At 39.9% G+C, this 13,587-nt stretch overlaps 1 protein-coding gene across 1 annotated transcript in view; it reads left to right on the top strand.

Moving 5' to 3' along the window:
- Positions 1–10,424, top strand: part of cfi (complement factor I) — a 13,257-nt gene extending 2,833 nt beyond the window's left edge. The window contains exons 2-16 of the mRNA XM_013915799.1: positions 220–373; positions 2,782–2,845; positions 2,939–3,095; positions 3,241–3,437; positions 4,296–4,397; positions 4,483–4,605; positions 5,283–5,318; positions 5,409–5,429; positions 6,004–6,152; positions 6,807–6,910; positions 7,162–7,266; positions 7,731–7,906; positions 8,717–8,818; positions 8,890–9,038; positions 10,179–10,424. Coding sequence (XP_013771253.1) covers positions 220–373; positions 2,782–2,845; positions 2,939–3,095; positions 3,241–3,437; positions 4,296–4,397; positions 4,483–4,605; positions 5,283–5,318; positions 5,409–5,429; positions 6,004–6,152; positions 6,807–6,910; positions 7,162–7,266; positions 7,731–7,906; positions 8,717–8,818; positions 8,890–9,038; positions 10,179–10,247 — 1,708 coding nt within the window. The 3' untranslated portion in view covers positions 10,248–10,424. The remainder of the gene's footprint in view (positions 1–219; positions 374–2,781; positions 2,846–2,938; positions 3,096–3,240; positions 3,438–4,295; positions 4,398–4,482; positions 4,606–5,282; positions 5,319–5,408; positions 5,430–6,003; positions 6,153–6,806; positions 6,911–7,161; positions 7,267–7,730; positions 7,907–8,716; positions 8,819–8,889; positions 9,039–10,178) is intronic.
- Positions 10,425–13,587: the final 3,163 nt, after the last annotated feature.

Raw genomic sequence — 13,587 nt, 5'->3', positions numbered from 1 at the left:
GTGTGTGTGTGTGCGTGTGTGTGTGTGTGTGTGACGTTTGAATGCTCTTGATAGAAAGATAAGCAAAATAAAAGTGACATGAAGGAAACACAAAAGGTTATTCTGTTATTCCATTCAAAATGTGATTATTGTGTGACTGCAAATCACACAATAATCACATTTTTGCATGATTATTGTGTGATTTGCAGTCTGCCTGATCTGTTGGTCTACATTTATTAGGAAGACTCGTGCATCATGTGATGTGGCTTTTTGCCTTCCATGGGAGCGTTGCGTTGAAGGAAAGTGCACATGTAAACCTCCTTATCTGTGCCCCGTTGAGAATGTGAACCCAGTTTGTGGCCATGACAACAGGAACTACCGATCCTACTGCCAGGTAACTCATTATAGTCCAAGGTATGACTGCTATATCTTCAGTCAGGAACCAGTCAGGAACTAAACTAGCGGACACTGATATTAGACAAGAAGGCCTGGTTGTTAGTCCCCACTCTAAATCATCTCTAAGGTCTTCTATCAGGTTGAGGTCAGGAATCTGTGCATACCAGTAAACCATACCGGTAATGGAAACCCATTCGATGAAGCTCTCCATGTTCCTGAGCTGGTCTGAAGGCTGAATGATGGTTGGAGGTCTGTAGCTAATGAATCAGCAGAGAATTTGCACATTATGCATCCACTGACCCAGCTTTGTGATTTTACAGGACCTAGCATTTCGAGTTGCTCTCTTCCACTTTGTTATAATACCACTAACAGGTGACTGTGGATCATCAGGTGACCAATCTTTCACAAATGTTTTGTAGAAGCAGTCTGCATACCTAGGTGCTTAATTTTATACACTGGTGGCCACCTGAATTCCATGATTTGGATGGGTGAGTGGATACTTGGCAATACAGTGTACATGCAGTGAGACAAAAACTGGTTCATCCCAAAGACAAAACTCCTAAACACAAACTTAACAATGTACTGTATGGCATACAGCGAGGAATGCCCAGACCTCTACATCGGAGAGACCAAACAGCCACTTCTTAAATACATGGCACAACATAGAAGAGCCACCTCCACAGGACAAGACTAAGCAGTCCATCTGCATCTTAAGGATAAAGGACACTCTTTCGGAGATGCCAATGTTCACATTTTGGACAGAGAGGACAGATGGTCTGAAAGAGGAGTGAAAGAAGCCATCTATGTCCACTGTGAGCGACCATCTTTGAACAGAGGCGGTGGTTTACGACACCAACTCTCTGCCATCTATAATCCAGTTTTGAGATCCTTTCCCAGACGCCTTAACGCCCACTCACATCCTGGGCCATCTGATCTCAGGAAATCACATGATAGGGTGGGGCCAGGTTTCACAATGGGTTCACCCAAAACCCTGGCTGATTGTGACCCACACCCATTTTCACACCTTGGCTCATGTGATTAGACAGACGATCAATAGGGATCCATGACTGTCGTGGGGACACACCCATAGGGCTTAAAATCTGTGGCTCTTCACCAGGGCTGGACTGGAACAAAAAATCGGCCCGGGCATTTTGACTAGAGACCGGCCCACCAGGTATTATAGGAAAAACCATAAAGCCTTTGAATGAAAACAAACGCTGTTGTCACAGTGATGTACACTGTCTTGTTGGTGTATATGTATCAATCTAATAAACTTAGACCTACACCATCCTCCCTATTCTGGTATTCTAAACTGTACCCGAAAGTAGACTCCTTGGTCGAGTTAACCTCCTAAACGATCTACAACACATGGTGAAAACCTGAAATTAAGACAGAGAAGACTAGAGGTGAGACATGATCATTACTGATTACTGATGACAGATTTAGATATATTTTCATAAACCATTCATTTACCACATCAATAAACAGCAGGGCAAAATATTTTTTCTAACATGGCAACCTTTAAAAAGTGAAAGGAGACAGGACAAAATGTTCCTTTTCACCTCAATACGAGACGACTCCGTTTTTTACGGGACAGTTGGAAACTCTAATAACTAACCTTACAAATAAAATAAGATAAAACAAGTTAACATCATAACACCCGCCCAGCAGTATATAAACTCCGTCATGCTAGCTAGCACGCAGTACGAGTTATTGTAACTGACTGTAAAAAGTCAGCATAACGAAAATAAACTCCACCTAAACTTGGTTTATATCTGACCCAGATAGACTGCAGGTCATAACTTCTTCCCTGAAGTTCAGTTCACTGCCTCAGGTCTCTGCTCCTCCTGCCTTTCCGTCATCCACTTGCCAGCGTGTTGCACCTGCTGTCCTCCACCACTTGCTAATGTTACTGAATCTGTGGAAGCTCCGCAATAGCCACCACCAAACAACTGAGTTCTTTTACACATCTCCCTTCATCTGGCCAATCCACCACTTTTCAGTGTTTATACCGTTATGGAAAAAAAACTAAAAACAACCATCGGGCATACCAGGCATTTGCCTGGTATGCCCGATGGCCAGTCCAGCTATGCTCTTCACCAATTGCTCTTAGAACTGAAGAAGCTTCTCGTATGAGCAGTGAAACGTCTTCAAGAAACTCTAAGAAGTCCAGACACTTTTCCTTCCAAGCTCTTTAGACTACAATGACCTGGATGACTGAGAACCTTCACAGACATGCATTTTGTTTTTAAGATTTCCTAAGATTTCCTAGCTAAAAATCAAAATTAATCCTGACCTAACCAAGACACAGTTGATCTTCTGTATGTTACAAGTCTACAGAACATTAGATTATATTGCACATTTAGGGGCCACTATTTTTAAATTTCTATTTAATCTCTTTTCCAGGTGATGGCGCTCTCATGCCGGACCAGGAAATCCCACATGTCCCACTTTGGGGATGACTGTGATGGTTCGCTCTTTCTGATGCATTCAAAGCTTTGTGATTCTTTCTGAGATTCCTACAAATTGTTTATGTTACTTTAATCTCTTTTTCTCACAACAGTAAATGGTCCAAAGTTCAGAACTTCAATAGATGAGGAAACCGGATTAGTCAAGTTGTTTGTTCCTGACAGCAATGGTGGGGAGGAATTACTGGTGTGTAAGAAGATGTGGAACATGGCTGCTGCTAATGTGGCTTGCAAGGAACAGAAGAAACCACTGTGAGAGAAATTACACAAACTACGAATAATAAAGCATGAACATATAGGATAAATATACATGTTTATCATCTGCTAGTCAATAAAAATTTAATTCAGCAAATAACCACAGTATTAGAGTCAGACACTTCTAACATTGTGTGTACAGGGGTGCAGCATCCAAAAACACAGTGGAGTACAACACCTTGACAGCTTCCACACAGCTTCCACACAGATGTGTTAGTGTCTACTGTCAAGGTTATGAAACGTCCTTAGCTGAGTGTGTTATCTACGACAAAGTGGAGGTTACAAAAGGATCGTTAGTTGCTACTGCAACCTGTTACCAGGAATCAACAGCACCAACAGGTCAGTATGTGGTAATTCTACTGTATTCTTGTCTGTGGTTAGAAAACAATGTACTCCTACAAATTTGTAATTGGTAAATTTAAACTGTAAGAAGGTTTTCAGGGTGCTCTTAAGCTACTTGTACTTAACATAAATGCATTTAGAACTAACTTAAAATTGTTCCGAATCAACACTATTAAGAGAATGTGTATGAATTAATGTCTAAAAGTAAAGGTTTATCAGACCGTTATGCCTTCTGCCTGCCTTCGGTGTTAGGTGCTTCGGACTGGTCCAAATATAAGGAGACCACAGAGCTGACCTAACACATTTTGCAGATATAACACCTCTCTTGGAAACCTTTCAGTGTCCCCCACCAGAATAGCTCGAAAAGGTGCCTGGGAAGAGGGACGTTTGGGTGTCTATGTATAGACTATGCCCTTGCAACCTGGACCTAGACAAGTAGCAGACGATGAATGGATTGTTGGAAAATTCAGTGGAACTTCTAGAATAAACTAATTAACTGAAATTTTTAAAAAAACTCACCTCAAACGTTGTTAGTCCTCTGCAAGTGCAACTGCACTCAGCAGGGACTTCTTGTTGGGTATAAATTTGGATCTTAGACATTTATTTGAGCTTTCTCAAAAAAAATTGAGTTGCTAAATAAACATTTCTGTATTCACAATCTAAACTGTCAACCCATCTTTCAGCTTCTGAAACCCAACATGAACATTTTTATCATCATCAGGCTCACATGACTCCCTGAATTTGAAAATTTAGAGACAGTGATGCTCAGTCTTCATTAATAAATAATTTTCTTCAACAGAATCGAATATTTTCTCCTCCACTCTAAAAGAAGTTTGTCTCTTCTGTCTGTTTTAGACCATCCCTTCACCTGTGTGAATGGAAAGCGTGTGGCTCAATACCAGACGTGTAACGGAATTGATGATTGTGGTGACCAAAGTGATGAGATGTGCTGCAAAAGTAAAACTACACAAACACAATCAGAAATTATCTTACCTTAGCTTTGTGCCCCAAGTTTTACAATGTGAATCATTGTTTTTATCAGAGTGCAGAAAAAATGCTTTCCACTGTAAAACGGGAGTGTGTATTCATAAAGAAGCACTCGCTGACGGCAAGATCGACTGCCTGGATGGCGAGGATGAATCAAACAAATTTAAGTCAAAGCAAAGTAAGGCACAACATATCTTTACTTCCACACAGTTTTAGAAAAACAGATGTTTGCTCTTAGAAAGTTGTTTTGTTTTGTTTTTTTGCAATTTAGTTTCTTCCACTTGTAAAACTGGTTTCACTTGGGTTCCTGATCTACCCAAACTTTGGCAATTACATAAAGGCTAGTTACATCTTGGAGCAAAATTGGTCCAAGAACAGTATACCAGCAGAAATTCCAACTATAACTTACTGCTACTTACACAGCCAAGTTTAACATGGACCTTTCTTGAATATGTCAGCAGTATTCATCTGACTTAGGTAACTCAAAAGTTTATGTTGTGACACAGTGTAAGTCTGGAATACAAGTTGCAAAAATGCTCCTGTAATCTGAAAGCTCCTTATGATTACTGTAATATACATTTTTGCTAAATTTATATTACGTTAAACTAAATTTAACTGTGTCATCTAATCTTTTACGTTTAAGTAAAAGATTGGATTAGAAAGATTCGATTTAACACCTGTTCACACTGATAGTGTCATGTGGTTTGCTTCATATAACTACAATACAAATAGTTGTCACAGTTAGAAAAACGCTAACTTCTGGTGAATGACTTTCATAGCTGAAAGTCCACAACCATCAGGTTTTTTTTTCCATGCACCCGAGTCCTTATAGCAATATGTTTCTGTTTTCTGTAGAATCACTTTCACTGAAAGGTCTGCCCAAAAATTCAGGTAAATGAAATCCTCACAGCAGCTGTTTGAATATTTCACTGTTTTAATTAGTGATGATGACAGTAATTATTTTTTCTTCCTGTATTTCAGAGTACATCTCTCCAATGAATGGTATGTAGATTAAAAGTGACTTATCAGAGGTGGTGGCACATCTTATTTTATATACAATGATTAGATAATCTTGATGCTATAGTAGACAATGACATTTTTGACAACAGTTTTCTTCTAGCTACAGTTTAGGAGACCTTTAATCATTGGCATAAGAGAACCTCAGAAGTTTACATGGATTCCAAAGCTTCATCTAATCCAGTTGGGATACACTGGACAGTCAACTGCAAGAATTAGTCACTAGTATTAGTGTGTAACCTTCTCACATACTATATGATTAGAACAGTAGGAAGTCTACCTATTGCAGAGGTTCCCAAAATGTGGGCCGAGCCATTGCAGGGTGGCGCAGTATGAAAAAATAGTCACGAAGATTTTTCTTTTAAAACAAACGGGGGCCTAGCAAAAACAGTTTAGGAACCTCTGACCTATTGTAACCCTCATTTCAATTTGCATATGTTCTTTAAATCAGTCCTGAGGGTACAAGATCACCTTATATACAGGGATATCTAGTCCCCAGGGTATGAATTTCAACAAAACTCTGCGTTATATAGCTTTGTGTGTTGTTAACTTTGTCCAGAAACGAAGGCCAACAGAAAAGCCCTGGAGGCCAATCTGGTCTGTGGCATTCCAAATGCTACCACAGTGGATGATGAGGAAGTGGTGCAACGAGGAAAGAGTACCCATGGAAGAGTCAAGAGGGTAGTCGGGGGAGTACCAGCAAAGCCGGTGAGCTGGAATCAACATAACTTTTTGAGTACAGTTACCGTTCCTGCTGCTACTATGTGGTTTTGTTTTGTTTTGTCATTCTTACAATGTAGCATAATGATCTCCCTCTGATGCTAAATACCCAAAGGGATTTTTAAGGTCCTGTAGATCCTCAGATGCTCCACCTGTTTGAAGCCCTAGACCTCTTGCCTAGTGTATGATAGTGTATGATAGCCCTGTTGGTTAAATCCAAAATGCTATGTCATGGCATGCCTACCTTGCTTAGACATACAAATTTAAATCAAAACATGATATACTCCCAAACCTAACCAAATCACTTTGGTGGCTAAAACTAACCAAACAACAAGTCACGTAGACTAAAAGAAAAGAAAAGAAACCCCAGTTTCTCTCTGGACAGTTCTGTTACTCTAGCAGACGTCCACAAATTCAGTGGACGTAAATTTGAAAACCATTGGGAACATAATGAAGAATTCCATTACCGTTCCTCTCAAGAAGCCATGTCTGTTTCTGTGATGACATTGTTTTCATAGAAGGTCTTGATTATTTTAGCACGAAAATGCCACACCCCATTTGGCACAACTGAATGATAACTGTCATCATAAGTAACAAGCAACACATGAATAACCTGCCACATATCTTCCTGTTGGTGTGTAGACCCAAATTCAGTGGCAGGTTGCTCTGGAGGAAAACAAGAGGATTGACTGTGGAGGAGCTTATATCGGAGGCTGCTGGGTCATCACTGCAGCTCACTGTGTCAGGTCGGACAAATCTCTCACACCACTCGTCTTTCCTAACATCAACACATTGAAGGATTTAAAACACTTTTTTAAGACTAGAAAGTCCTCACACATTAGGTTTTTTCTCTCCTGGTACCTTCACTTTCAAAAGTAGTGTAAATTTGATACCATTTCCAGAAACATTAAGCCCATGCTCTGGTCAGTGCAGTTAAAAGTCATGCTGTGCCTTGGAAGTCAGCAATAACCATATTTTTCTCCCTTGCTGTTTACAGACCCAACCCCCGTGCCTTCAGAGTGAAGTTTTCCCTCTGGAAAAAATCTCGAGCTCAAGACACAACTGACATTGTTCCTGTTGAGGACATCATTATCCACCCAAAGTATGAACAACACTATCTATACATAAATGTACTCCATTCATTTACAGGTACATCTTTTTCTTTTTTCATTCTAATAAAGCAGTTTTGAATGATCCACAGTTAGAAATACCAATTTTTCTTATACTGGGTCTTAGTTAGGACACTCAATTCATCCTCTATCAGGCAACTTCCCCTTTATTCGGTGGGTAGGTAGGCTTCTGCACCTGAGATGACCGTATTTGGGATTCCCATTGTGGGTAAATGATATCATAAAGATCCAATGACAGAAGAAAGCTGAGTGAAACTGAATGTTGAGAGAATTCTGAAGTCTGAGCTCATGACTCGCTGAGATTACTTGTATTTACATATGAACATCCATCACTGGAACAGCAGATATATCACAGAAATAAGAAAATGCTAAATATGTTTACTTTATAATCAAATGTGTGTAATAAAATAAGAAATTTTTTTTTAATGTCTCACAGTTATGTTGCCAACACATATGAAAACGACATCGCTCTGGTAAAACTCCAGAAGCTTCCATTCACAGAGAAATGTTTGGTGGACAATCCAGCAATAAGCGCAGTCTGTGTTCCCTGGTCCACACACCTCTTCCAGCCCAACCACACCTGCAGTATCTCTGGGTGGGGACGAACTGCAGGTATGGATAAAAAATCATATTTTCCTGTTGCAAGAAGAACAGTAATGTTGTTCAATCCAGGTTAAAAATGAAAGGGGATCATCTTCTTGATGCATTCTCAATCATCCAGGTAAGTAAATCTCCGGAAGTTGATTCTGTTCATCTGGACGTAGCGTTTTGTGGGAGAAACGTTTCGTCACTCATCCAAGTGACTTCTTCAGTCTCAGCTGACTGCGGGTTTCCCCAAATCCAACTCCAAGTCCAATCCATTAAAAGCTCACTCGTTCACATCCACTCAGGGTCCACAAAGCAGGATAACAAGCAGGGGTCCGGGGAAGCCTGTAAAAGGAGAGGAGATAGACGTTAGATAGAAGCAGTAGGAAATACAAAGAAATCACTAAGCAAGCCGGAGCTACACTGACACAGGTTAGCCCAACGATCCCTTGAAGAAACAGACACCATTAATGCTGAAAGGTATATCGGCATATATATGCTTTAGAGCAACATGCTCTCTCATTCAGGTTCCATCTTTTTCAGGAAAAATGTACAATTTACCAAAACAGTGCTAAGCAGAACCCTGTAGCTATTACAACAGCTTGGCTTCATTGTAAAACAGTGCAGGTGCTAAATTGGCCTGCTGACAGTCCAGATCTTACACAAGCTGAATATATCTGGAACATCATGAAGTGAAAAACAGGACAAAGAAGACTTTTATCTGACAAGAATGCAACAGTATTGATCTATATCTCCATCTACTTTGTGAAGTTATGTTTTCCCATCAGCTGGTTTGATTAATGAGCAAAGATTAAATATTCCTGTCGTTGTGTCCAGAGGGGAGGTCAGCTTCAGTGTTGCTCTGGGCCAACGTTTCTCTGATCGACAATTGCGGCAGATTCTATGGAAACCGCTTCAAACCAGGCATGATGTGTGCAGGTGAGTGATCTATGCACAGCCGGACTACTGCAACCTGGATATAGTACAGATGGAAATGTGTTTATTTGTAGGTGATGTGGAAGGCAGCGTGGACTCCTGTCAGGGTGACAGTGGAGGTCCTCTGGTTTGTGTGGATGAGTTAGGCGTTTCCTACCTGTGGGGCATCGTCAGCTGGGGTGAGAGGTGTGGACAGCCAGGATTCCCTGGAGTTTATACACAGGTACAGTACACAAAGACAATACTATACTATACAAAGGAGAAATTTATTACAAATACTGTGTACATATGCTGCAAGTGTCAGGGATCAGCTGTGTGACAACCCGGATTTGGACTTGAGTCAGAACACAATAAAGACTGACTCAGTATATAAATTCACGGGATGATGAGGGAACAGGCAACAAGTGGAGACAAGGCTGAAATCAATAACTGACTAATCAGAGGAACACAAGGCACACAGGACTTGAGAAATTTGACAGGAAATGACTAACACTGAGACCTGGACTAAAACATAAGAACGTCACTCAGAGCCAAAACAACAATAACAGAGACAAGACAGGAAGGACAGAATAGAAATACAAAAGTAAACAGGGAACTAACAGCGTAGTAAATAAAATGCTCTACCCAGAAGATGAAATAATACAGAATATCGAACCGAAATGGAAGTTCTGGGTCCAAACATTTACCGTATGTGAATTCTTTTATCTGAATTTAGAAGCATAAAATTAGAGGTCTTTCCAAATGTTATGTCTTTAAGACATTTCTGTAGTTTAACTAACTGGTGTGTGTTATCTGGCTTCATGCACAGATAGAGCTGGGTGTCATCTCTATAGCAGTGAAAATGTACCCTGTGAAACTCCATAATTAACCTTTGTGTGAAGAGGTCCCTACATTTACATGAACAAATCGGAGTCTATTAGAAACATCAGGGTTTTGTTTTTGTGGTCAAATAAGCCTGAAGTGTAATTTTTGTAATTGGCTGTAAACATGTTTATTTCTGCTGTAAAATTTGACTTTTTAAAACTGGAGTCAATGGGTTTGACTCATTTTTAGATCCTCACTTAGATCTAAGTGAAGAACTGTAGCTTTTGACTATTTCAATTGTCCATGACCTTTTGTTTTACTATTTTTTAATGGTTTGTTTCTTTAATTAGATACAAATGCTTTGTATAAAGCCAAATAGTTTTGACAGTTTGTTTTATTTTTAGAGCATTATAAATAGTTACTTTTCTTTTTTCATGTATAGTTATTGTTGATTTAGTGACTGTTATGTATTGTGGTATATTTTGTATGACTTGTATAGTACTTATTTCACATTTTAGGATTATTAGAAACAGTAACATTGTGTGTCTCTGTCTGACAGGTCGCGCATTACTTCGAGTGGATTAGGCTTCACATAGGTTGGTTTGCAGTCACCAAATTCAACTCATAATATGGAAAACCCACAGCATGTGGCCACATTTCAATATAGGTGTGCCATTTTATTTTGGTTAAAACTGCTCAGTGAAAGATGGTAAAAGACGCATTCACTGTTTGATGTTACTGCTTGGACCTACTGTTTGTATTGGTATTAAAATACTACGTTCTATCCAGTAAAACACCAATAAAATCTGCTTGTAAACATACTAATGAGACTTAATCTTTACTTGTAGTAGTAGTAGTAGTATTTATTTATTGTCATTGTCAAGAACAATGAAATTGCGTTTGGGGCTTCCATACAACCCAAAAACATCTCTAAACTAAATTTGAGCCTTAACACACACTTGCTGAGGTTTACTCAAGTTTCTGGAATGTCTGATTGCTCTAATAGCATCTTGTTCTTAAATGGGAAAACAATGTGGAAAGATAAAAAAGAGAATAGAGCAAAAAAATAAAACACAAGGGGCTGCCAACTGCACAGACAGAGAAGAACTGAACAGACACACAAACAAATATATGTATGTGTATGTGCATTTATCATGAAGTAACAGGGACTCCACAGATGGAGCAAGCACAGGGCCCGAGGTACCTGAGAATCCCACCTGGCAAAACACCTAGTAGAACACCCCCAGCCTCGACCACAACCCCCAAAGGAGCACGCCAGGAAACATGCCAAAACATCCAGCCGTGTGCCCTTGCACCACCAAGCATCACCAAACCCTGGATAACATGATATAGATTTCCTTTTTATCCCTTTGTAATGCAGTTCAGTTTTTTCTATATCTGATGCATATCTGGATTTTTTCAAATGGGTTTTTACATGTGATAAGTGAAGACTTAAAAGATATTTTTTTAAATTCCCACCAAACTGCCAAAGAGCTGCTTTTGCTAAGGTGTTTAAAGCAGGCGTGATGCTTAATACAGGAGCTAATATAAAGCAGATCGCTTTTTCACTGAGTGCTTGCTTTATGTCCAACCATGAGGTGTCTAACAAGCTTACACAACACAGAAACACAGTAATCTGTTTTATAAGAAGAGTGTTAAAACTCGTTCATGATGGGGGGTGGGGGGTGTTTACATAAAATGTTTTTAAATGCTTGAGTTTACTGACTTATATCAAGCCATAAGGGGTTTATTCGGGATCAGTGAGAACATATAGTTGAATTTCAGCAGAACGCTGCACTAAGGTCTAGCAGGACAAGCACAGAGATGAACTGTCAGAGGCCATAAGAAGATCATTTGTAACCTTCACTAAAGCTGTTTCTGTGCTGTGATGAGCTCTGAAACCTGACTGAAACTCTTCAAATAAACCATTCCTCTGCAGATGATCTGTTAGCTGTTTGACAACTACTCTTTCAAGGATTTTTGATATGAAAGGAAGGTTGGAGATTGGCCTATAATTAGCTAAGACTGCTGGGTCTAGAGATGGCTTTTTGAGTAAAGGTTTAACTACAGCTAGCTTGAAGGCCTGTGGTACATAGCCGATCATTAGAGATAGGTTGATCATATTTAAGATCGAAGAATTAATTAATGGCAGGACTTCTTTGAGCAGTTTTGTAGGAATGGGGTCTAAAAGACACGTTGATGGCTTGGAGGAAGTAATTATTGAAGTTAACTCAGAAAGATCAATTAGAGAAAAAGAGTCTAACTTAACATCAATGGTACTAAGAGTAGCTGTAGATAATATTACATCTGTGGGATGATTACTGGTAATTTTTTCTCTAATGATAAAAATTTTAGTTGTGAAAAAGTTCATGAAGTCATTACTAGTTAACGTTAAAGGGATTGTTGGCTCAAAAGAGCTCTGACTTTTTGTCAGCCTGGCTACAGTGCTGAAGAGAAACCTGGGGTTGTTCTTATTTACTTCAATCAGTGATGAATAGTAAGATGTTCTGGCTTTGCGGAGGGCTTTCTTATAAAGCAGCAAACTATTTCTCCAGGCTAAATGATGATCCTCTAAATTTGTGACACGCCATTTCCTCTCCAGATTACGAGTCATCTGCTTTAGGGTACGTGTTTGAGAATTATACCACGGAGTCAGGTACTTCTGATTAGAGACCTTAGTTTTCACAGGAGCTACAGTATCCAGAGTCGTACGTAGTGAGGAGGTGAAATTATTAACAAGTTCCTGAGTCTGGGGTAACACGATGAGTGAAAAGTTACCCCAGAGTTTGTGACAGCAGATTTAGCAAATGTTGCAAAATGATCTTGAGCTTATAAATCTGCCACTGACACAAACAAGTACTTCCTTTTTTTTCTCTTCATTTTCTTCATCTTAACAAACCGCAAGACCTTTGGAACAACCTCCAGACAGGCAATACCAAAGTGGAGATATTTGCCTATAATACACAGCACCATGTTTGAAGAAAACCAAACACAGTATATCAGCACAAACACGTCATACTAACTGTCACGGCTCGGGTCAGCGGCCGTGTGAAGGGTGGAAAGGAGGACTCAAATGCAGCACTTATTCAGACGTGAGGGGGATTTATTAACAATACCAAACATAAAGTGGAGATGGCAAACAGAACTAAGGATGAACTAAACTGGGAGAAACTAAACCAAGGAGTAGCAAACCTGAACATCGAAGTGAGAAACAGCAGGGAGAGCACGCAGGGAATTTCACAGGGTATCAACACAGACAACGCGACGAGGAGCAGAGGAAAACACACACTATAAGTACACAGAGAGACACTGGGAAATCACACACAGGTGGGGGAAACAGCTGGACCTGATTAACCTGACGAGACAGGGGAACACTAACACCAGGGACCAATAGAGGGAGCACAAACCCAGAACCCAGTATCTAAAATCCCAAACACAAACCATCCCAAAACAGCCACGAATAATCATGAAAGTAATAACAATTAAGAACATAAACACAAAGTCACTGAGTCATGGCCACAGGACCATGACACTAACTGTCAGGACAATAGTAGAGACATGATGGTTTGAACTTGTTTTGCCCCCACAGGACCCTTGCACATTGCAGGCAACCATCAATTCCTCTGTAGTATTCTTAAGTATTTTAGAATCAAGTGCGATGCCGTCTTTCTGACAGCTAAAGCTTAGCTGAAACTGGATGATAGTAATCCCAAGTACAGCAGCAAATCTACAACACAATGGCCACGATGACCTCAACCTAATTACAATGCTGCGGTGGGACCTTACACTTACATCACCACGGACTGCCATTTGGCTTTTTTCTACCTTTAAAACCCGGAGATCAGCCAAATGGCTTTTAGCTAAGCTTTAGCTCCACCAAGTGGAAGCTAAATTGGCTAGTCATTCATATGTATATTAGGTTGTTACCTGGGAATTCTGGAGGGAGGGGAGTGGGGGTGTGTGATTGA

This window comes from Pundamilia nyererei, unplaced genomic scaffold (assembly GCF_000239375.1).
Source record: "Pundamilia nyererei isolate P.nyererei 1_Seehausen unplaced genomic scaffold, PunNye1.0 scaffold00366, whole genome shotgun sequence".
NCBI classification, from domain to species: domain Eukaryota; kingdom Metazoa; phylum Chordata; class Actinopteri; order Cichliformes; family Cichlidae; genus Pundamilia; species Pundamilia nyererei.
This window is presented reverse-complemented; position numbering and strand designations above follow the sequence as displayed.